Source organism: Penicillium samsonianum (assembly GCF_028829775.1).
Source record: "Penicillium samsonianum strain IBT 33392 chromosome Unknown utg000010l_segment0_segment0, whole genome shotgun sequence".
Lineage (NCBI taxonomy): Eukaryota > Fungi > Ascomycota > Eurotiomycetes > Eurotiales > Aspergillaceae > Penicillium > Penicillium samsonianum.
This window is the reverse complement of record NW_026643268.1, coordinates 1104738-1128913: the sequence shown is the minus strand read 5'-3', so window position 1 is coordinate 1128913 and position 24176 is coordinate 1104738. Positions and strand designations below refer to the sequence as shown.

The following is a 24176-nucleotide window of genomic DNA, read 5'->3' as shown; positions in this document are numbered from 1 at the left end:
ATGGTAGTTTGCAAGTGTAAATTTGACGCATTGGATGCTATGCATTAAGTAAAAATCGTAGAAGTTTTACTGTGACGTTATTGTGACTGAAAGCTATTCGAAGAGTGGAGGTGCAGATAATTGATTCCGAGTGTTGATATCAAGTGACGCTGAAAACAGTCATTCTCGCATTTTATTACGAGAGGTGTAGATGTCGTTAGCTCTTACAGACCACCAAACCTTGTCCCCGGAGACCGCCTCAACAATGTTTGAGGGATGTTGTCGTCTTCCATTCTGATTCGAATGGCCCTCTTGATGCAATCGTCCCTTGCTATATCCAGGGATCTCTTTAAACTGAAGTATTTGAGTCCGGGATTTGCCACAAGTGCATCAACAATCGAGAAATGTCCACCCTTGACCGCCAGCATCAATGGATCCTCAAACCATCGATTTCTGATGTTGACATCAATTTGGCCATGGCGTAATAGTGCCTGGACCATCTCCAAGTCACCACCACGGGCAGCAATGCAGAGTGCAGTGTCGTGAGATGCGATGGTGCTCTCATTGATGTTCAGACGTGTGCCTTGTTGCACTAATAGCCTGAGCACATCGTGATGGCCGTGTGCGGCCGCTCGGCAGATTGGCGGATCTATTAAACCCCTCCCATTGATCTCCACGCCTCCCAAATTCAGTAGACAAGCAACCGTGTTCACGCATCCGTGCGAGGCGGCAACCGATATTGGAGAGTGACCTGCAACACAGAGGTTCAAATCAATCCCTGGCACCACAAGCAGCTGTCGTAGGATCACGGTATCCAGTCTGGTCGCGGCGTGGTGTAGAGATGTAGATGGCGTCTCGAATCTCCCGCGGCCTCCAACAAAATTAACGTTGATGTCTTTCTCGGCTAACAGCCTTTCAGTTACCTCGTCGCATGACGAGTAAGTAGACAGCCAAAGTGGCGTATTGCCATCTTTGTCTTTGCAGTTCACGTTGACATGGGGGTGACTTAGGAGCAAATTGACCATTTCCAGGCGTTTGCTTTGAATGGCGAGATGGAGCGGCGTATAGCCTTTCCGGTTCTGGATGTCTAAAGTCAGACCCTTTTGTCCGAGAAGTCGTTTGACAGCATCTACCGACCCATAGGATACTGCTTGGTGAAGACGTAGCTCAGCATCCTGTGATGATTGAGTACCAAGAAATACCTCGGACTTCGGATCGTTTGAAAAAATCATTTCCATCATGGGCCTGTTGAAGCGACCTGCCCAGTCCCATGGCGAGTGGCCTAAATCATCCTGTAGATCAGGGTCGCTGCCGCTAGAAAGAAGCAGATGCACGAACCCTATTCTGCCTGCGAAGACTGCTAGGTGGAGCGCCGTTCGGCCGTGTTTGTGTTTGACGTCAACTCTGACGCTGAGTTGTTCTAGGATGCTCTTGACAGTGGAGAAATTTCCATAGTAGATGGCATACGACAGGGCGCTGTCGCGCGCTTGATTTTGGATGTTGATGTCTAAGTCTCGACGATTGAGCAAGAGTTCACGCACAGCAGCGGAAGAGTATTTTAGCGCCCTCATTAAAGGAGTTTTGCCTCGATAAAATGCATTGATGTTGGCATTGTGCTGGAGCAAAACCTCCGCAAGACCAACGTTGTCATATTTGACGGCCAGGTGCAACAGATTGCTGCTCTGAAATTTGATGTTGTATTTCCAGATGCTGGGTTGCAGTCTAAAATGAAGGCTTTTGCATGATTTTGCGAGGGCAAATAATGCACTGCCGTCCAAACGCGACACAATCCACAGCAAAAGCTCGTTGGGCAGGTATATGAGGTTTGGCTGTGATTTGTTAGCTCGTCGGTATATTCAGTAAGAACGTATTGAAACAGACCATGATTGGATAACAGGTTGGAGCTAGGAAACAAACGAAATGTAGATGACGGTGAGGTGAGATTTGTGAAAGTTGGATGGGAGGCCTTTATATACTCGCCTCGGCTAAACCCCGTGGTCAGCTAGGAGTGTAGCCCGTCACTCTGCTGAGATGCGTAGCAATCACACGGCAGCATCAACACCTTGAGAACAATTTTTAGGCGGAGTTGGAGAATCTCTGGATTCCAGCTCCTGGGAACGCCAAATCAGTTCCTGGTAGTGTGTCGATGGCCTGGAAACCGAATATATCTTAGTACCCACTTCTCGCATCTAGCGCATAAGCGTTGAAGCAAATCACAACCTACACGCAGTTCGAAATGTATAGAGGCAACTCGCAATTTTGCCGACTATGCTGCCAACAACAATAGCCAATCCATTTGCCAATGCATGGTCGTCGCAATCTACAGCCACAAGTGTAGCTGATTTGGGCAGCAGTGACTTGGAATTCTATCCCTTCTCGCAGGCCACTGATCGGCCTATACCTGTGCATAATGCATCCGAATACATTCTTCGACGTATCGAGTGTTTCAAGGAAGGCGTCCCATGCCAGCAGCCACGCAGCCACGTAGGTAAGGAGATTATGGCGATGGCATATAAAGCTGGCGAGGGAACGCTGCAGAGATTGTCCAACACCAATTCCCATCCGAAGCATTTTCTGCCTTTGTCCACCACCTCAATGTCCACCATGCTGCCTTGGAATCCGCTTCTTGTTTGTGAGATAGAAGTCAGCCTCAATGGCGGTCCTGGCTTCTGTTGCGGGATGACGAAAAAAGGCGCTCCATGCAAAAACTCGATCAAACTTGAAGACACCAAGATAGGCCATCAAAAGCTGAACACTGTCGCCAGAGAGCCGTTTGACCTGTCAAATTTGCAATCGAAGCTCTGTGCTATTGCCAAAGAATTCCTCTGTGCAAGGTGGCATAGGCAACGACAGGCCGATGGGGTTGGCCAGCAGTGGTATGAAGCAGCCGTCCGCAACCAGGCGCGAGTGCCACATGACTCTAGAGTTGCATCTCCATCCATTGTGCATCCGAGCCAGCGTCAGACATCGTCAGCCTCCAGGCGACGCCCTGCATCAGACAACACTGACCGGTCACCACCTCACGGGCTCAGACAAGACCCGCCGGTGCCCCTGTCGACCAGCCCCGGGCCAGAGCAATCAATCAACCCCTTTGTGACTGCCGCAATGTTGCGGACCAACAGTGTTCCATGGCACGTTTCGCCGGCTCGACCAGCTATCCTGACGTCGGTCACTAATATCTGGGCGGGTGTCCAAGACTTGACGCTCCGGAGTCTCAGCTTGAGTGAAGAGCTCGAAAACATCCACTGTGTGTTTTGTTTGGCCGAAGATGAGGAACAAGCCCACGAGTGCGTGATCCTGCGTTGCGACCAGTGCCGAGCGCTTTCCCATCTGTCCTGCGCGGAAGAGTGGTTGGAAAACCGGCGTACAGGATTTGGCATATCATGCTGCGCGTGGTAAGTATAGATGGTCTCAATTCTGTAATGCCGGGATGCTGATGAATGCAGCCGAAACGAAGGAACTCTAGACGCATTGATTCGTCCACTCCGAGTCCCCTTGGCAGATACCGAAACAAACTCTGTCCACTCGGCAAGCGAATCATCAACCGATAGAGAGCCTGTCATCGTCAGGAGTCCAGCACGAAACGACCCGAGTCAGAGTCAACCGCGTCGGGGGTCAGTGGAATCCCTAGGGGTATCAATCGAGCAGAGTGGGCCCCGTCGCTCAGCCAGACTAGCAGGGGCTCACCTACCGCGAGATTCTTCTACCTCTGCATCGCTTCGCCGGTCGGCACGACTGAATTCCAATCAGCGTAGGTGATTACAATTTACAGCAAACGCGTGACGGAAATGGGAAATTAGCGAAGCGGCTGTCAATCACACGTGACTCCATATCCTGGTGATATGGAGTTTTGGAGCAAGCTTAGCAACCAAATAAATTAATTCTGAACGTCAAACCCCACAGAACACTACGCGATCAGTTCATATTTGCAAGTGCTAGATGTCAATGTACCTTGAAATGCTATTCGAAGCCTGCTTCATTTCAAATATTTCTTAGCTCGAAAACCGAGCGCCGGTAGATAAAAGCGCACATACCTAACGGCGGCGGCTAAAGTAAATGCCGGCAGCGAGTTCAGCTGAGCCTTGTGGAGCGCGAAGACGAACGTTGTTGGCAGAAAACACAGCTCACGCGTCGGCGAGCCTCGACAATTCTATCCACACTGTCTCGCGACCTATTAGAACCAGCTCATCTATTTAATCGTCAATCATTGTTAATTTGTCTCTGGGAATTACAACATTGATCCTGGAGACGCCAAGGGATATTATAGAAGCTGTTTATTCCCTAGGAACTTCTCTTTAGCTCCTAGCACCAGTTCCTGTTTCTAGGAATTTGAGGTCTACCCCTGGGAATCCACTCTACGATCCTGACTGGTTACGAACTGGCTCTGGGAATACAATGGCTAGATCTGGGAGCTGCCGTGCTCCTGGGGCCCTACTTTTGGATCCTGGACTCATTATTCTGCTTTCTGAGGTGGCGGAAAGCCCTCACAAGATACCTTTACCAGACCTGCGCACAAATATGAGTCATTCAACGACTCCTGGAAAGGCCAGCTATAGCCCCAGGAACCGCACCTGAGGTTTCAGGAGTTGATAGGACTGTCAACAGGAACATGACTTTGGTTCCCCGAGGTGGAGGTACAAGAACCCAGAAGCTATTTTGGGCTTCCTGGGGGCTATTTGGCTCCTGGAAGCGACTTCTTTGCTCCCAGAAACCGCACTGAAGCCCCTGGGAGCTACCTTGCTCCCAGGGCCAAGCCGTCATTTCCAGGGCTGATAGAGCTTGATCCTGGAAACCTCAAAAGCATTTATAGGAGCTGTGTATTCCCTGGGAATTCCTCTTTAGCTCCTGGGGCTATGTCCTGTTTCTAGGAAACTAATCTACTCCTGGGATCTTCACTCTACGTTCCTGAATAAACACGAAATTGGTTTGGGGAACGCATTGCCTGGATCTGGGAGCTTTTGCACTCCTAGGGCCGTATCTCTGAATCCTGGAGTCAATCTTCTGCCTCCCAGGGTAGGGTACTAACTCACGAAACACCTTCTCCAGACCTATGCACAAATCTGAGTCACTTTATTATTCCCAGATGCCTAGCCTATGGTTTTAGGAACCGGACTCAAGGCTCCAGGAATTAATAAGCTATCAACAGGGATATGACGTTGATTCTCCGAGGTACAGGTAAAAGCCCCAGAAACTACGTCGGGCTTCCCGGGGCCTACGTGGCTCCTAGAAGCCGCTTGTATGCCCCCATAAACCGCACTAAAGTATCCGGCAGCAAGATAACTCCTAGGGCTAGGATGTGAGTTCCTATCACTGATAGAGCTGTTCATAGGAACGTGACTAAATTGCTAAAAGTAAAGATGGATAGTTCTATAAGTCACGTACGATTTCCTCTGGCTATGTGATTCCTGGACTACTGACATGTCCCAGGGTCAATTTTTGAAGTTGTCGGGACATATCGCTCTGTCAGAACAAGCTGGCGGTAGCTTACCGCCAGCGACTGATAGATCACATTTCTGTGCTTAGTTATCTGCGTATGGGATTGAGGGGTAATTCTGAACCTGACCTGAAGAATACACACATCGAACATACATGAATCAATCAACTTTTGCTTTAGGAGCATGAACACTGTTCACTTAACTGTGTACACGGTACCTAGCTGGTGATACCAACAAAAACAGTATTTGGGCTTCCACTGTCGTCCTCGTCGTTCTCATCTTGGCCAGAGAATGTGGTGTCCATGGGTAATGATAGGAACGCATAATATGACAACGCATCGTAAGGTTAGAAGGCTTTATACTGAAGGAAGACGCGTGTACTGGCTTTTTGGCTGATTCATTCCTGCACGGATTGCTTGCGTGACTTCGACAACTCATTCTTCTTTTTTGGGGAAGCCCACACGAGCGTTGAAAAATCTGCTGGCCAACTGCCTAGAGCCCAACAATGACTGTTCGGAAGTGACCAATGGAGTTGGTCCACATGTTTGCCGATTTTTCACCGCTCATTCTCTTGTATCCTTTTCAGTCTCGAGCATCAAGATAAGTCTTCCCTCTGTAGATCCGGTTGACTGGTTGGATAATTGGAGCTACGAATGCATGGCGACTATTGCAAATTGTCTTGCGTGAATCATGTTCCTCTCGCTATTCGTCGGAGCCTTTGGGTCAGACAGTGAACTTTGGAACAGCCAATGTACGTGATACGTATCGATGTTCTGAATGTGTCGGTGCGAAAAGGATTCATAGCAGCTGCTACGTAGATCCCTGTTTTTTTTTTTTTTTTTGGTTGAAAACGCTCAGACCTTGAGCCAACGCATACTTCACCGGTGAGATCCGTCCGACGCTCTTGGAGGTACAAAAAATTGTCACTTCGTTCTTGACTCTTTCGCTAAATTGCTTAAACCACGTTTTCCCGGCTTCATTTCTCTGGACCCAAAACTATCTCGGGTGCTTGCTGACTTAGAGTATATCGCTATGGCCACCTGTCAATCGTCAACATATAATTATGCTCAGAGCTGTGAGTCTTCTGCTACGTTTATATTTCAACATACATGGCTCTCTAATACAGTTTCAGACCAGCTCGTGGGAGAAGCGATGTTCCGCGCAAATGTCACACTAGCCCTAGCTCGGTCCAGCGAACCCCATAATTTACTGGTTAGTTTCCCTGTCCTTCAACCTGGAAGTAAGTTCTCTGGGATGCTGACTGAGTAAAAGGCTGATACTAGTCGTTTCATTGGGTCATATGACTATGTTGCAGGAATGCGTTACCTAGAATCAGCGCGTGGTCTTTCCTTTCACAATCAGGATAGTGACCCGAAGGTAGCTGTATTTCAAACCATCGGCTTTGCTTATCACTCGCTACCACCTCCAGAGGCGTATGCTCTGCTATGCCGCCTACTTCAGTGTAGTCACACTGGGCGCACCACAGAGCCTCGGACAGGTACTTTGCGCCCATTTACGGAGCAATCACCGCAGCAGTCCCGTTGGAGCAATCCAACAAGCGAAGCAACCCTGCGGTCTGAAACACACAAAAATAATTTAGCCAAGTACACCTCTGTTTTGTTTGAAAAGGGACAGGCAGAAGGCAAGAAAGTTGAACGTCTCGTTTCAGAGCTCGATTTAGATCCTCCGCAGTTTAAAGTAACCATACGTTTTGGAACCTTGCATGCATCAGGAACTGGGCGACAAAAAAAGATTGCAGGACATTTGGCTGCAGAAAAACTTTGCCGTCATCTAGGCATCATAGTTTAAAGACAATTACGAGATCATTTTTGAATCTTTCTTATCGTAAACCATGAAGTCTCATCTCTCTTAGCTAAAGGTATTTCAGAATGCAGTTATTGTTCCCCGCAGACTAGCCAGTTCTTGCAACAATTGAACAAGGTGACTTAACGGGATTATTCGTTGGTGGCCTAACGCAGCCAAGAGAAACAAAGAGAGTGTAATTTGGCTCTAACGGGTCATCTGTCGCTACGGATAGGGCCCGTCTGCGACGAGTTGTCTGTATCGCAGTTAGTTTTATACATAGAGGAAAAGGCAAAATCGAGTCTTGCCTGCTTGAAGGAAGACGAACGAGCAGCATGAACAAGCAACTGACTCTCGCGAGGTGGGTATAGAAGGAAGAAATGTCTCAGTAATATCGGTGTATATATCAAGTGAGTCACCCCCAATAAAACTACTCGCTTTGAGTTATGAAGAAGGCTCAGTGCATTTGGAGGAAGCTAGTAGTTGTTTCCTACAATTGGCTTAGCGGAGCAAAAACTCAAATCCTCGTTTCAGATAAGAAAACGTTGTGATACGAGTGGCTGCTGCGCTCTGATTGATATATTTATTCAATTTGAGCCGCCTGCATGGAACCGGAAGCATGAACCGCTTCGTGGTTATTGGGACAGATTATCACATTCCCAGCTTGGTCCCCAAGGGCTTCATGTCTCAGGATGATCATATTGCTGGGTTGAAAAATATACGAAATGTTGTCGCAGTAAGAGATATCTTGCCTTCCATAGGGGGTCGACGGTTTATAGTCTGCCTAGATGCCTCTAGGCTCTGCAGATGTCGAGCCAAAAAAGCCCAAAATTTCAAAGGAGGTCACTTTACCCCACGATGTGGGGTATTTGACCTGGAAACATGCTTGATCAGAAGGCTTGACGTCGATGGGAGAAAAACCACCAGCCTTCATCAAATTTGCCAACTTTCTGCTAGTGGCAGTAGTTTTTTTTTCGCAGTACAGAGAATGGAAAGCTTGTTGTTGAGTGAAGCGAAAGAGAGAAAGCCCTCAACTAAAGAGAACCGAGTGAAACGTTGGGGAGTGTTTTGCCCCCTGATCATGTAGAAGAGATGCTGCCTGAGCATTTCGACGGAATTGTCCGTACTCAAAATAGATATCAGCCTGCAAGTCTCTTGTATATGACTTGCAAATTCCGATAAATAATCGAAATGGTGGAGTATGCTTTTGAATAGTGATCTGCAATTTCTGACAAAATGCCTTCGCCACAAAATGCGGGACATCCTCTCCCTTTGTACGACCCAGGTATATTCCACTCCTCAGAAATTGATAGCGACCTGGGTCTGTGGGAGGATATAGCGGAACATCGAGCTTGATCGTTTGGGAATCTCGCTAATTTCTTGCTCTTGCAGAATAGCATGGACATAAGGTTTGGGAGACCATCATCCGAGGCAGCATCATTGGGTGTTTCCACGCCGATTGGTCAGTTAACAACTAGGTGGGACCTGTCGTGGTTGGCGGAGTCATTGTTTGTCCACTAAGCCTAAATTTGGGTTCTCTGCTATAACCGTGCCAAGCGCCCAACCACCCATACTGGGTGTTGCGCCCCACCAAACGCAAATTTTTCACCCAATGCAAAATCTTCAATTTGTCAATCTATAAAAAATACTATTTACAAGTAACCACCATGCCTATCTCTTGCCGCCATTGAAGCTTCATGCTCAGCTTCAGCTAAATCCCTAGCTTCCTGAGCTCGCCGCTGAGCTTCCAATTCATTGGCATGCCTTGCCCGTAACCGCTTCAACTTCTTAATATCGGCATCCTGTCCTTTTACCATCATCCTATTTGCACATATAGGTGATAGGGCATTGCATTTAGTCCCAAGAAGAGATTTCCCATTTTTGGGGGTATTTGCAGTTGATTTGTGGGACTGAGACTTCTTTAAAGAGGCCTTCAATAATTCATCTCCTGAGATAAAAGCGTATTTGCATCTATACTTCATTGAATATGCCTGTTTACGCTCTTCTTTAGATGCTCAATTCTCTCCAGATCATTGATAAGCTTAGTATTAAGCTTTTCAACCCGCTCAATTGTATCTGGCGGTGAATTGGTGACTGAGCTTGAAAAGTCTGGGGGAGGGGATGGCGTGAAAATCCCAGGGGGGACCCTTCAAGATCTCTTTGGCGTAAAGGAGTAAGGACAACTTCTGGATCTAGGGGGTAAATACTCCTAGATTTCAATGAAGTTCGGATGGTTCTTTGCGTAAGAGCTTGCTCTCTAACACCTTCAATAACTCGAAAAGAATCCCGCTTTTTACTTGCACTTCCACCCCACGTAACAACTTCATTATTCATCGTATGAAAATGATGCTTTAAGCTTTGAAAGGCTTGACCATCTAGCAGCTGGCATAGATGGGTTGTATGAGAACCATGGTTATCCATTAAAAGTAGCCTTGGCCTGCCTTTTTTAACCCGACCAATTGTAGCTTCATGAAAAGAGAAGAGCCATTGAAGTGCAGTTTCATCGTCAATCAACCATTTGGGGTAGTAATATTAATATTTTCATACCACTCCTCCATAAGCAAACTACCCTTAGGTAGGAACCATGGTAGCATTAACCAGCCATCGGCAGCAATGCATTCAATACCAGTAATTGATTCTGACTGACCACCGGTAGGGATATCGCTAGTTGTACGAGAGGTAATAACCTTATGCTTCCCTTGGCCAATTCGGTAGCCGGTTTCGTCCCAATTATAAATCTTATGCGGTAGGAATTGATGCTGGTTAACCACCCTAGAAAGGTGATTAAACCAGAGAAGTAAAGTACCGTAATCTTCACTCTCTACCCTCGATTTTTCCTTTGGTTTTTGCTTGATATAATTGAGCCTGAGGGGTAGTCTTGCAAGGAAGCGGTACGCCCAGTTATGGCCAACAACCCGATTTTCACCAGCCTTTTTTAAGATGGCATTTGCAGCATCTTCAACTATCTCTGGGGTAGATGATATATGCGCACTATCTAGGGTTTGAACCCAGCTAGTGAGTGCCTTTTCTTGAATTAAATTCAAGGTTCTGGTTGTTTCGGCACGGTCGGCATAGACTGGCGGCCATGACTCCTAGCCCTAAGCCGATGGTATGGTACGTCGAATTCCCGCGCCAATTGGGCGATATTAGGCTTTTTAGCCTCAGAGAAGGCTTTGACTGCAAGCTGGATTTGATTTTCCATTATTTTTTGATTTGATCTGATATCGTGTTGTGGTGTAAAATAGGCAGAACTGGGTAATAAATTGGAAATTTTGCGTTTAGTGAAAAAATTGCGTTTGGTGGGGCGCACCAATACCCGGCAGGTGCATTGGGCGCTTGGCACGGTTAAGGGTCAAGAACGACCTGGGCGAGAAGATTTTCGGCTTATTCGGACTTAAACCTAACTCGGTAAATCAATCCAAGGACCCAAATAAGGTACCGCAGGGATTCTCATTGTTCCTAGTAAATTGCGAAGACACGTGTCTCACTGGTAGGCCCTGGAGGGGGGTGACGTAGTCTGGTGATTTACGCAATCGACCAAATTCGCGCATCTTAAATGTGATTTATTTGCTTGACAGAGAGCAGTGCATCAAAGCGGTTCTCCGCCAGCCGCTGTGACGTGGTCAAATCGGATTTTAGTGTGAAAGGCACTTAGTACATGATATGCGATGCACCTGTTTTCCGGCATTCGAAATCCCTAGATGTTCTAGGCCACACAAACGCATTTATGTAAACCAGGCGGTGAGTAAAGGCCAATGGTGAAGAGAGGCATGGCTGATCCAGATTGGATACCTGCGTGGCTACCCAATCTACACTGATAAGCAATTTTAGATACGATGGGTTTTTCACCCTCGCCTTATCTTTCTATTGCCTAGAGTTTGTCTCTGGACCCGCGGGGTGATGACTCAAGAATCGGTCTCTCGGCTGGCATGGGCTATTTATACCTGGCTTCGGCTCACCATGTTGCACTTTTCACCTCCCATTTGGCCACCATCTGACAAAGCCGACCATGGAGCCTTGGTCACGGGGTAGTGATGACCCAGGGGCCTATATGGCTCATTTTCAGAGTTCATTCGTCGACGACCTACCAACCGGGGTGGGAGGTGCGTCTGCAAGATGTCCTCCGACCGATGCAATTTCTACGATGTCCTCCTCAAATATCACCGATGAAGATCAAAATCCAGAAACTTTCACCGCAGAGCCTGCCTCTCTATATACAACCGGAATATCGTCTCCTGCTCTACAGGAAATCGTCGCTGCAAATGAGTCTCTGTAGAGTACTGTATGCGACGAGTTCCTGACCAACGAAGGCGGCATGTCTGGTAGTTCTTCTTTTACGAATTTGACTGGCCCAATGATCAATACCAACTATGATGAGTCCGTGATTCATGACGCGGTGGCAATGTGCGGCTGGAAATCTGAAGAAGCTGAGATGCCTTCAGATGAAGTGGTCGCTCCTTCGCCACGTGATGAACTATACTGCTATCGGTATGAGGGATGTCAAAGGCTAGAAGACTATGCTCTTGAATGTCAGTTAAAGTATGTTTCACATCTGATCTTACCTTCGCCCATCTTCTAATGAATCTCAGGAAACGTGTTCGGGTACACACTGTACTTTTTAAATGTGCCGAGTGCTCATACATAGCAGCTGCAAAGAAGGACGTTGCTCGGCATGTCAGGGTTCTTCACGGGGAACTTGCTGAGAGAATTTGGGGGCCCAAGGAGCTGTTTGTCTGCGCCGTATGTCAGAAGAAATTCACACGGAAAGACAACGCTCAAAAGCACTACAAAGCACAACACCTTCCGTAGATTCACCAGCCAAATGGCCATGTTAGAGGATCCAGAATACTATACTCATTGTTTGTTGCTTCATTCTTTGTTCTCATTGATGGCTTGCATTATTTGGAGCCTCTACTGCAGCGTAAGTCGCAAACAGATTCCCTTTCGGAGACACAAATATTCTCCCCAGACCGTCATTGAAACGGCTTTAACTTTGGGAAGCCTAGCTATATCTATCTACTTGGTATTTGGTGTTGATCTTACCGGTCATCTCATTCTAGATTCGTCAGGGTTCGCATACTGGCCGGGAAACAACGCGTGATTGTCCCTAGGTGAACCTGTTTTCAAAGTCTGTCACTCTCCAAGTCTGATTACTGAATTCCTAAGTCTTCACAGCCTGGCTATAATAATCTACGTTTCTTTCATGAAACATTTGTTCTGCAATGAAAGTACGCAATGAAATAAAAGTCGCGATTTATCTTATCTTGGGCCGAGGGGTGGGCGATCCGGCATGGAGGAAACGAGATCGTACTACTTGACCTTTCTTCTTTTGGGACTGGGTTTGCGCTCTTCTTGACATTTGACCTATAAGTGATACGATCTGTTCATGGAGTGAGGTGCAACCGACTGCAGAGTGAAGGTGGGGCTTCCAACATTTCCCAGTTTCTCTCTAGCATGCTTGATCAAGGGAAATTTGCAGATCCAAAACGCACAAATGGGCCCAAAGAGAGATACATACTGCATCTTTGAATCCCTGGGATGAACTGTGTATATACACTTAGGTTGAGGATAAGAGAGGCATAACTTGTACGAAAACTATCATACGCATTGTTCATAATAATACTTTTTCCGCGCGCTGCTGACGACAACTTATTAGAGAAACTAAAATTCCCCAGGAATTTTTTAATATTTATGCAAATATCCTATTAACATAACAGTCTGCTTTGGAACGACTCTCTTCAATTTAAACGAGAAGAGACGATGGTTGAAGAGATCGTGGCTGGATCAACCAAGCTGTGTATGGATTACCTATCATTCCATCCAACTTATCAAGATTTGAGAGATTTGAAGAGAAGAGTTCGTCAACACTTCTCGTTTTCACGTTGAAGACTAAACTCATGATTCAGGGATGGTAAGATAAAGGCGGTGATACTTTTTTCGAGAACGGAAGAAAGAAAGCGAGCAGACAGAATCAAAAAGGGAAAGCTTCGTTCTACGAAATGACGAAGCAGGTGGGGAAAGGAATGGCATTGGAAACAAGCATATTCAGACTGGACTCTGTTTGCCCTCGCATGCTTGACCTCTGCATGGCACCTGGTGGGTTTACTACGACGGCCGCAAAGGAAGCTCCAGGATTATTCATTGATGCTGTTACTCTCCCAATCGAAATTGGTGGTTATGAAGTGATGGCCAAGGATATTTGCCAAAATATTATATATTCGGACATCACGATGTATCTCATGGAATGGCCTGGCCTGCCAAGACAGCATTCCGACGGCACATCCTGATTCCAGCAGTTTCGAACTACGCCAGCCGTTCCTTGACAACCGATACGATATAGCAATCTGCGGAGCAGCCGTAGGGAGGTATCACCCCAGAGAAAGTTACCGCAGCGACTGTGAGTCTCAACGTTTGATGGTCTCACAACTAGTATTTGCAATGCATCGTCTGAAGCCTGGTGGCTCCATTGTTCTGCTTCTTCACCGCATCGAATCTTGGGACACGGTATGCGTCCTTCACGCTTTCAACGAGTTCTCCGATATCCAACTTTATAAACACCGCAAGGCACATGCTATCAAATCATCATTTTATCTGGTCGCAAAAAGGGTTAATATGGAACACCATACTGCCAGAGAATCCATGGGTTATTGGAAAAGTCTCTGGAGATACCTGACTTTCGAACACTTCAAGGAAATTCCATTGGGCCGATGAAGTCTGTATGAGTCGGATGATGTCTTCGTGCAAAATCTGAGAGACAATTTTGGTCCTCAGTTTCTTAGACTAGCGGAACCTATCTGGAAAATCCAGGCCGAAGCGCTTCGCAATGCCCCTTTTATATGACATGCGTAACGTTTCAACTTGACATAACTGTTGAATCACAAACGTGTCATGTGCTTCGAGTCTGTTCAAGTTTATGTGCAATTGAAATATCATTATATAGACGTTATTTCTCGAAAGACCGATAAGCGGGCGAAAGTCAAAGAGTGCTTTGCAATTCAACATTGGACATCAGCTATAGAATCTAAGCATTTAAATTACCTTCCCATGAGAATTGTACACAGAGTACGTCTGACACTTCAACCTTCCATGTCTTCGCTCGTGGACCGCAATCTCGCCGCGTGGACCACTTTCTGCCCCGGAGACTCCATGCATGATATAAATTATTTGCCTCCCTAGAATATAGGTGCATCAGAATGCAATTGATACAGAGTGGCGACGAGAGGCAATAAGTAGGGCACCTCTATACAAACCAACAAACAATGTCTCCCCGGCTCCGCTGGCTGGTCCTGGGAAATATAGCCGCCACTCGACTGGCATTCTGAAGCCTGTAAATGAATACATGGTGTAGACTCAATTTATTCTTGTTATTAAATTGCTTCTCGTTGATCTAAATACGTGGTCCTCGAGATGTATAGAATAAGGTTCAGCACGTATTTGAGCTCCTTCAAGTGCTGTCAAAAAGAGGGACTCCCCCATTTTCCGAGCCAGAATCTTCATCAAACTCCGTTTCTGCATCTAAATTATCCGAAAGGTCTGTGTCGGGCGGACTGTTGGACCTGCTTTGATGAATTCGTGAATACGTACTTGGGGGAGTCTTGGGAGTTTCTGCACCGGATACCTCGAGCGAGTCAGAGCTGATGCCAAATTGCCGGACATCCGTGATGTTTGTGATTGAATCTGGATGCCAACGGTTTGATGGTAAGCGTTGCAAAACATGGGTAATCACTTGCTCGCGAAGGTCTTGCGTCATCTTAGTCAAGATATCCTTTTGTTGCCTGGCGGCAGGGTTTTCGTTGTCAAATCGTTGCACATGTGGGGGACTCCACTTCGTCCAAATTTTGCGGTGAGAAGAAGACACCATCACACGGGCTGGATGATATTTCAAGTACATTTCGCAGCAGAGGCAAGCTGGCTTACTACAAGCGATGAAACGATCGTCACCCGCGAATGACTTTTGCATCTTGTAGAAGTACTCCAACACTTGGACCTCTGCATGCACATCGAGCAAGGAGCCATCATACGGACGCAGAAAATCTTTAAAGATCCCGACCACCTTGTCCAAGTGGAGAAGACCACCCTCGAGCATTTTTCTTTCACTATCATTGTTCTTGAACATTCGGTTCAAAATTCCCCGAAGGTTGGTATGCGAGTCGCGAATGGGTGGAGGTACGGCGGATGGTGCATAAATCTTACAGACAGCGTAGTTATCAAGGACGTGACTCAGGTACTGGGTATCCCGAAGCAGCTCTTTAATAGCCCGTATATGGTGTGCAAGCCGCCCGATGTAATGTTGTACGAGGACAAAAGATGAGCGCCTGCTGGTAGGGCCTGACCGTCTCTCATCTTCCAAACCCCTGCTCAAAATCTCATTCATATGATCGGAATGGCGGTCGTCGTGCGCGAATTTGCAAAGTCCGTAATGATCATCGAAGCCAATAGCTGTTTGCAGCCATTTAATCAACTGCGAACCTTTGAATCGATTAACAAATTACAAGAGGATCTATATTGATAGGTGAAAGGGACGGACACACCGGAAACTGCATTTTGTCTGTTCAGCTTGGAAAGACAGTCTTTTACGTTTCTGCGAAGACACTTGCTTTCCTGTTCGATGCGCTCAGCAGCAAATCCAATGCATAGCTGAAAGAACTCTGATTCTCTGCAAGTATCATTTGTGCCAGCTTGAGGGGCTATGGCCCGCAAAACGTTGAGGACGTTTTGGAGAAACGTAGCGATTTTATCGGTTTCGTTATTCGAAGCCACACAGAAGTTGTAGCACGTATCGAGCTCCTCAAGCCCAATTGCAGTGCATGCGCTGCCCCCTTTTTTGAATTCACAAATGTAACAAAGATTTTGCAGAAATCGTCGGCGTCGCGCCCGGGTGGCATCAAGCTCCCAAGATGAAGTTGTGTGGTTGTCACGTGTCTGTCCAAGTGCATTCAAAAGAAACAGCTGCTCGTAAAATCGACCGAGAAGCCTCTGGTATGGGTCAAGCCTGGGGCGACCGACACGTTTTGGATCGATCTCTAGATCTTTGATTAGAGTTGCCGAGCCCATACTTCTAATATTTGGTCTCTCCCGCTTGAGCGCCAATTTTGACTTCCTGTTAAAAGGGTAAGTGAGAACATAGGTAAGGGCCGACGGAGGACTTTGTATATTTATAGTCGGATATTCATCTTTTGACCCAACAGATGATTCCAAGTCAATGATTGGCTGCCAGCCATATTCCCAATAGGTCCAAGTACACCATGTCACCATGCAGGAGGTCGCTATGCAGGAGGCCTACGATGCGGGAGGCCTACGATGCGGGAAGCTCGAAATGTGGAACGCATGCAGTAAGCAATGAAAGGTGGAGAATCATAATTTCCGGATCTGGGGACACCATCGAAAGATGATTAGTTAGTAGGCGGCCTGGCGCGCTTGCCGCAGCAATAAGAATCGGAAACTGAGATGTTCCGTCTCCGATGACGACTTAGATCTTAGCGGCCCCTTTCTAGCCATTGACGAACCCTGCTCGTTGACAACCTGACGATTTGATGACCGTAACTTCTTACCGTTGAACTTCAATATGCATTCATTGGCACAAGTACCAATACAACTGGGGCAAGCAACACTACGGCTATGGCTCAAGAGCTTGAATCTTCCTCGGCAGCCACAAGCGTCCTGGCATCGAGACCGGCTTCGCGAGGAGCTCCAGGAGCTCCGACTTGCAAAAACACGATTTTCTAGACTGAGTGAAGCTTCAGACGTCATGTTTTTAATTACACGGGCTCAATATGACGGATTTACATCTCGCCGGATTCCTTTTCTCTCTGGGTATCAAATCGCTCCAATCTGTGTTTACATGTTGGCCAAGTTCACCTCGCGATGGTTCTTTTTCAAAGTAGCTGCTCTCATATGCAAGGAAAAACGCTGGAACTCGATACATGAAGTGGTGAACCCGAGCAAGGATGAAAAGGTCGCTTCTGTGGCCTGTCGCCATCAAATGGACCCCGAAATATTCCAGCGAGTCAGCCGTGGCCTCCGACGTGTCTGGCCTCTTCTACCTTGATCACCGCGTTGCAGCTCAGGGATTCGGGATATTCGTTGCGCGACTTAATACATGGTCTTGCATGGCCTGCTGGTGATACGTGGCACCTTGTGATCGCCGAGTCGCTCGCTTTGTTTTCGCTCACTTTGTCTGATTTCGATATTCTCTCCCTTTTCGACGCCTACTCTACCCACCGGTCCACGTGTACCCTTAGACCGCTACTTTCTATAGAAGGTCATGATATAAGCCTTGCTAGTATAGGGTTTACTTGTCTTTCTCCATCGAGAACCAACTTTCACAGTTACTTTGCTTGATATCAACTCCTGTTCTACCAAAGCTTCAGTCATGCAGCCTCCCACTTTATCGTGTCTTAATGGCAGTGACAGCCACGATCTCACGTCCACCAACCCGGCGTCAGCCGACTGTCCAAAACCAGTCATCATTGGCCTCTATGGCCTCCCTGGATCTGGCAAATCATTCTTGCTGGATATTCTCAAATGTGGCCTGAGTCATGCCGAGTTTTCCTTTTATGATGGCAGCCAGGTGATTGCAGCGGGCACGCTTGGGGGGCTTGAAGCATTCCAGAAATTGAGCGAAGATGACAAAGAAGGGGTCCGTGATCGTGCGATTCGCAGGATCAAGCAAGAGAGCTCCGACACTGGGAGAAGTGCCATAATCACTGGACATGCGATATTTTGGGCCGAAGACGAAGTTGCTGGTCAATCGGTGTATACACCAGCTGATTTAGATACCTACACTCACATTTTATATCTTGATGTGCCGGCTGAGGACATTGCGGAGTATCGGTCGAGTGATCGGAAACGAAGTCGTCCAGCAGTGTCAATTGCTCATTTGATCAAATGGCAGCAAGAGGAGAAAACACAACTGCGTCACCTTTGCAGGTCCCACAACATCATTTTCACGACCATTACCCAACGCCAGGTATCCATGGGGAAAATTGTTCCTTTCATTCAGGATCTTAAGACCCATACAGACGATTTGAATTCCAGACTGGCCCAGCAACGTATGGACGACTTCATAACGACCGGATCCGAGCGGCCGGAGACCGTGCTAGTCTTTGACGCCGACAAGACACTCGCACCACAGGACAGCGGTGAACTATTTTGGGAGCTGGTTTCCATACCTTCGGCTGAGGCGGACGAGAGATTCCCCTTGAAAAGTTTGTTTAGCAGCCCTTTGCACTACTCATATACTGCCTTCCGCCAAGCGACCTTCCTCTGCGAAGAAGTCATTGGCGACAACAAAGAATATGATGATTGCTGCGACAAAGTGGCCTTCATGATCAAGGTCCATTCTGAGATTTTAGATCTTCTGCACTTGGTGTCAGGTCAGACCCATGTCCGCGCGCTGGTGTTGACCTGTGGGCTTCGCAGAGTCTGGGAGAAGGTTCTGAAGAGGGAGGGTCTGGCGAAAACAGTCACAGTGATTGGCGGGGGGCGCTTGTCCGACGCTCTTGTCATGACACCCGCACTGAAAGCGGCACTCGTGACGCGTTTGCGTGATGTGCACGACTCTTATGTTTGGGCCTTTGGCGACAGTCCACTGGATGTGGAAATGCTCCAAGCGGCCAACCAAGCAATTGTCGTGACGGGCGACAAAGCATTGAGAAGTACTAGCATGGACGAGGCTTTGACAAGATCTATCGGAAAGGCCGGATTTCGGCCGCGCCAGGCTGTGCTCCCGTCAAATGCAACTGCTCGCCTTGATGTGTCCCGGCTGCCTTTAGTACAACTGACGGATCAATTTTTTGTTGAGTCGTTATTTGTCCGGCGCCAAAGCCTTCATCTTCTTCATGCTACTGATCGTTTTGCGGCCAAATTGCTCATGACACCAATGCGCGATGCAGCGATCTCGGGGCCAGCACTGCGGGATGCACATTCCCAAGTTGGATGGTATCTTGCCACTGAGTTCTGTACCCAAATTCTTGGCGTTGAGACGTGCCATATTACCCATGTTCAAGGTCATAAAACAGATGGTTATCGAATGCTTCATGAGGAAGAGACCTTAATTGTGCCTTTGATGCGAGGTGGTGAACCAATGGCATTGGGCGTGAACAGAGTTTTGCCACTTGCCATGTTTCTTCATGCAAAAAACCCAGGCGATATTCAGCATAAGCATCTTCAAGGTCGCGAGACAATCTTTCTCGTTGACTCGGTAGTCAACACCGGCCAGTCAATCTTGGAATTCGTGCAGCACATTCGAAACCTTCATGCCTCTATCCGCATTATCGTTGTTGCTGGTGTCATCCAGGCAAAATCGGTTTCCACCAGTATGATTGCGCAAGAGCTCTCGCGATTCCGGCGTTTGTCCTTCGTTGCTCTTCGCCTGTCGAATAATCAATTCACCGGCAAAGGACCCACCGATACGGGGCACAGACTGTTCAACTCCGTGCTCCTTGATTAGTTGTATGCGAGAGTGTGGTACCATGTGAACATTTTCTTCGTTGGCTCAATTATGTCGTGGTAAACTTGGAAATGTTTGTGTCTTTTATGCGAGCAAGGTATGAAAATAATCATTTCGCATTTTCCTCACCATGGTTTCCTCCCTACTGTGAAGTCAGAAGAACTAGGCTTGAGTACTTCAAGTCTTACCATTTATCGTAGATTAGCTTTGAGTATTGATAAAAGTGAGCCCTGGCTTAAATACCAAGACATATATATTGGAAGCTGTAATAGAGATCGCCGATCGAGCATTTAATAACGGCTCACGGCTCTTGTAGGTAGTTGTTTCATGAGATTTACCAGAAGTATTGTGGGGGCACAATAAGAAACCTAATTGCCTCAATTATATAAAAATTTCTACCTGGCTTAACGCTGTGCCCGGCGAGCCCGGAATAATGCACAATTTCTTATTCGATGAAGTTGTTCATAGAAAGAGTTAGATTAACGCAGACATCAGTTGAGAATCTTTGCCAATGCTTCATGCATTCGGCCAACACGTGCCGGCCTCGCCTCATGGGGGCCATGTGAATGGAAAAACGAAATGTATGATCTTATTCTTCTTGTGAAGTTGCAGCAGGACTAAACCCAGTGTCTGTTGAAAATGTCCGTAAGGGACAAAAGGAATTCTATTAAGTAATTTATAAGTATTCAATTTAATTTTTTGAATATAACGATTATTTTTGACGAGTTTTGATATTGAATCTTAATATAAGAGAATTCCCAGAGTTTGCTTCTTGGATCAAGTTCGGGTTGACCTTACAGATTATATACCCAGCATGTCGGTGGTGGTGGCTGCATGTAACATATTCCCCTAAACACGCACCATCCATATGCGCGGAGCTACACCGTAATCTTCGGTAGATAGAATCCATTCAGTAGAAGTACTCTCATCTAAATGAGTCAGCTCATGGGTGGTTGTAGCCCTGGTGGCTGAAAGTGTTCCGTTAAAGCGGCACATCGTATGCGCGCGCTGCAGCCGCAACAGAATATATTGTTCTATTATGAATAGCCTTGATTGCAAAAAATATGCTACCACCTTGGAAGGTGGTATCTTGCTCCTTATTATGCATTTTGTGGGCATGGCGGTATTTTAAAGGGAAAGAGAGATGCAGACGCGCAAAAATGTCAAAATTGTTGTAGTTCAGAGGTATAAGTTGATTGATTCAGAGGGAAACATAAGGCTATATATACACCACAAGTCCAAGTTGATTTCCAATCAACTTGGTTCTTTGTATTGAAAACTCGGGATTTATCCCGATGGTGCGGCTTGGTTCCTGATCTGCACCAGCTTCATATCACAACAAGTTCAAAACCCACAGCGGCACCCAACTGGCCAAGCAAATCGCCAATAAATTGAGACTGAGGCAGGGGAGAATGCAGAAGCGAGTGAGAGAGAGGTTAGAAGGAAGATGGGGAGAATACCCCATCGCATGTATTGTTGATGTCTTATGTATGGCTCTATGGATCTGTGAGATCTGTGGGATCTCCCAGGAAGCGTACGGAGTTGGAATTGAGGAGCGGTCCATTCGTTAGCGAGTGAGGCGGCTGGTGTTTGGACCATGTTCGGAGCACGGGTGTTGTTGTGCAGAGCGTGGTAGAAGAGAGGTCGGTGGATAATATACCGGGAACCATAGTACTTTGCGCGCATGCGGGCGGCGTTGATTTCATTGGCTGGCTCTTCGGTGTCATTCCACTGCATACTGTCGGGTAGGTAAGATCTATCTTCTCGCTCAAAGCTTCTTGGACGGTAGATGACCATTGTATTTCTCCTAGGTTGGTGTGGACTCGGTTCAGAATTTTGCGCAGGTGGATTTGAGCGGAGTAGAACATCATGATCATACTTGGGCTCGCACTGAGCTCGGCTTGAAAACTGATTGTAAATTGTCCTTTGGGAAGCTGCATCCGACCTTCTAAACGAGAGATGCCACTGGCTGGAATATCAAGCTCTGCAAGCAAGTCACTCTCCAACTGTAGACAGGCCCAGTATGCGGAGCTGTAGCGGTCCTTCACGGGGCCCTGATTGAGTCTTTCATAACGCTTCGGTCTCACCAGGACCTGGCAGGCCCTCGAAGATTGTGAAATCCAACTATGACTCTGAAAAGAATCAGCTAGCTGGCCAGCATATAGTCCAGCAAGCAGCCCTGCCTGAACGTGCTCCAGCTCGTTTGTGCCCTGCAAGTGGCCCAAGATTCCCGTAGCATATCCGTACAGCGTAAGACCAGGGATGACCTGATAGTTCTTCATGTGCCCATGTTCATTGTGAATTGTGGGAGAGAGCACAACATTCGCAGGATATGCCCCGATGTGGGAGGGAAGAGGCGGTATGGTCGGCTAGGTGCGGTAGCTGATCCTCCTATTCATGATAGGCCCTGGAAGAGGAGCAGGAGCTTCGCAAATCGCACCCAGGGCCAGGCATAGCAATGCATCGCAACTGTCAATATTCTAACCCACGCGTGGCCGCGGTGAGTTGCAGAATGTCTTCGTATCCTGGCTGCCAATACTCAGGCTCTGGTTGGAGCGCCTCCGTTTCGTTGACGGCGAGTCATCGCGCGCTGACCGCACGTGGTCGGTAGCCAGATTCGGAGAGATATTGAGATGACAGTAGGATTGAATAAACCTATTAACTTTGTCGTTGAGTTCACTCCGGTCAAAGAACGGATGAAGCTTATACATGTTGCAGTAGCTCTCAAAGTAGCGTTGAGCTGTGACACCATCCAGCTTCACGTTACCAAGCATATCAACATCGAAGTCTTCGTTAAGCCCCATACTGTCTCCATCAGGTCGTTTGCTACAAAAGCCACCATTCAATGGTAATTGGCTGCTGTCCAGAGTGTCCGAGATCTCACCATGAGCGTAGATGCTAAGAAGAATGCGCTTTTCTACCAACTGCATCACATATTCCCCGTCGTATTCCTCTAGTAATAGCAGCTGCTGGATTGAGGGCCACATCAACAGCTTGTGGGCCGCGGTGGTGTGTTCAACGGGGATTGAAAGCTCATAAACAGCCTCAGGCTTCGAGCCGACGTGGGTTGGATCCATAGGGCCAAGACTTTGACCATAGTTCGAAACAGCCACTCCTTGTCTCCCGGATTCTAATAAACTTGTACCTGTAATATGAGTCAGTAACTCGCCTTGTCTGGGGGGAGATACGAGGGTACCGGGATGTTCCTGAGTACCTTGAATGGGCTTGTAAAACTGGTTTGGTGATTTCTGTTGGACAGACAACTGGTGCACCGTTTGCTGGTGGCTTAGCTGGGCCTTTTGTAGCACCCACGTTTGGGCTCTCAAGCGGTGCTCCATCTCCGTGAAACGGTCCAGCAAAGTTCAAGTAGTGCGGCGACACCTCTGTATAACCACAGATCAGATAGTTTTGTCTGCAGTAACTACAATTTGGTCGTTCCTCATCACGCTTGGCCTTTTTAGCCGGGCATTAATCACAGGCCTATAGCCCTGGAGGTCAGCTATATCTCGCTCGGAATAAATTAGCCACTAACCTGCTTGGCCCTCGCCGCCCCACGCTGGCGCGCTCCATGGGTCTGATATTGGTAAAAGGTCAGGCCAACCATTTGTGGATTGGACGTCATTATCTGCGAATGTAGAGCAAAACGACGGGTTCTTGTAGGGCTCTTGGTTGTATAAGCTTTCATTTAAAACATTTAGGGAAGTTCAAAACCAACGAGGTGATTCGCAAACGAACCCGTCTCAAATCGTTTATTCGTGTTGGGTGTGGTAATATAGCTTACAAGTAGGTCACGTAGAAAGTTCGGAGCTTTTATTTAGTGGTTGTACTTGAATGTGCAACGCTGTGGAAGGCTAATATGCTCTCCCCTAATTCACCGTAGGGTATCCTTGAACTGCGTAGAAAGACAGCAACGGCTTCAGCAATAGACGACAAATGACAAGCGCTAATATAAAACCACATGAGAGATTAGCAGGCTGTTTCAAGAAAAAGATGGAAAAAAAGAAAACCGCAAGAGTTAATACCAAACATTTCTTGAGCTTATGATTTAATGGAGAAATGGGATCACGGCAACTAGACCAGTTGAGGATGTGATATTCAGTGAGAGATTTAGTACAGCAATATACGTGCTCCCTTACTTCTTTAAACAAGGCATTCCAATAATAATAGTAACAAATCAAGATAAAGCCCAGTCGCTCATGATCGGACCCCAAAGCCTATCTCTCTAGATATGAACGGTTCGGATGAGACGGTACTCACAGTCAAGGCGCCAGGCAGTTATTCAATATCTACGACCAGCTTCGAAAAGCTGTCAACCCACGACTAAGCTCTGCGATGTTTTCTATTGCCAATGCGTGATTGGTTATATTCTCGCACTGCTTGTCACTGACCACCCACGGTTGATGCCATTTGCTGAACGTCCTTCACTTGGCTTATTACCGCTCACTGCTTTCCACTCCATTTCCCGTGGACCCCCCTTCTTTAGTGCTATTACTTTAAGAACCATTTTT

The 24176-nt window shown here is 47.2% G+C and overlaps 8 protein-coding genes across 8 annotated transcripts; 6 read left to right on the top strand and 2 right to left on the bottom strand.

The window, feature by feature from the left end:
• Positions 1 to 6446: 6446 nt before the first annotated feature.
• N7471_013915 (uncharacterized protein) lies at positions 6447 to 6994 on the top strand (the record flags this gene model as incomplete). The annotated part of the gene is made up of 3 exons (XM_057286633.1): positions 6447 to 6489; positions 6541 to 6626; positions 6881 to 6994. 3 exons carry the CDS (start codon positions 6447 to 6449, stop codon positions 6992 to 6994), a joined length of 243 nt encoding a protein of 80 aa, XP_057129112.1.
• A 4232-nt stretch (positions 6995 to 11226) lies between these two features.
• On the top strand, positions 11227 to 11493 carry N7471_013914 (uncharacterized protein; the record flags this gene model as incomplete). The annotated part of the gene is made up of 1 exon (XM_057286632.1): positions 11227 to 11493. One exon carries the CDS (start codon positions 11227 to 11229, stop codon positions 11491 to 11493), a length of 267 nt encoding a protein of 88 aa, XP_057129111.1.
• Positions 11494 to 11571: 78 nt separating this feature from the next.
• Positions 11572 to 12026, top strand: N7471_013913 (zinc finger protein; the record flags this gene model as incomplete). The annotated part of the gene is made up of 2 exons (XM_057286631.1): positions 11572 to 11756; positions 11807 to 12026. The coding sequence occupies 2 exons, from the start codon at positions 11572 to 11574 to the stop codon at positions 12024 to 12026; spliced, it is 405 nt and encodes a 134-aa protein (XP_057129110.1).
• Positions 12027 to 13216: 1190 nt separating this feature from the next.
• N7471_013912 (uncharacterized protein) lies at positions 13217 to 13504 on the top strand (the record flags this gene model as incomplete). Its single annotated transcript, XM_057286630.1, has 1 exon — positions 13217 to 13504. One exon carries the CDS (start codon positions 13217 to 13219, stop codon positions 13502 to 13504), a length of 288 nt encoding a protein of 95 aa, XP_057129109.1.
• A 1157-nt stretch (positions 13505 to 14661) lies between these two features.
• Positions 14662 to 16271, bottom strand: N7471_013911 (nucleic acid/nucleotide deaminase domain-containing protein; the record flags this gene model as incomplete). Its single annotated transcript, XM_057286629.1, has 2 exons — positions 14662 to 15686; positions 15749 to 16271. The coding sequence occupies 2 exons, from the start codon at positions 16269 to 16271 to the stop codon at positions 14662 to 14664; spliced, it is 1548 nt and encodes a 515-aa protein (XP_057129108.1).
• A 511-nt stretch (positions 16272 to 16782) lies between these two features.
• N7471_013910 (uncharacterized protein) lies at positions 16783 to 17265 on the top strand (the record flags this gene model as incomplete). The annotated part of the gene is made up of 1 exon (XM_057286628.1): positions 16783 to 17265. One exon carries the CDS (start codon positions 16783 to 16785, stop codon positions 17263 to 17265), a length of 483 nt encoding a protein of 160 aa, XP_057129107.1.
• A 324-nt stretch (positions 17266 to 17589) lies between these two features.
• N7471_013909 (uncharacterized protein) lies at positions 17590 to 19668 on the top strand (the record flags this gene model as incomplete). Its single annotated transcript, XM_057286627.1, has 1 exon — positions 17590 to 19668. One exon carries the CDS (start codon positions 17590 to 17592, stop codon positions 19666 to 19668), a length of 2079 nt encoding a protein of 692 aa, XP_057129106.1.
• A 1496-nt stretch (positions 19669 to 21164) lies between these two features.
• Positions 21165 to 23006, bottom strand: N7471_013908 (fungal specific transcription factor domain-containing protein; the record flags this gene model as incomplete). The annotated part of the gene is made up of 3 exons (XM_057286626.1): positions 21165 to 22037; positions 22158 to 22813; positions 22865 to 23006. The coding sequence occupies 3 exons, from the start codon at positions 23004 to 23006 to the stop codon at positions 21165 to 21167; spliced, it is 1671 nt and encodes a 556-aa protein (XP_057129105.1).
• Positions 23007 to 24176: the final 1170 nt, after the last annotated feature.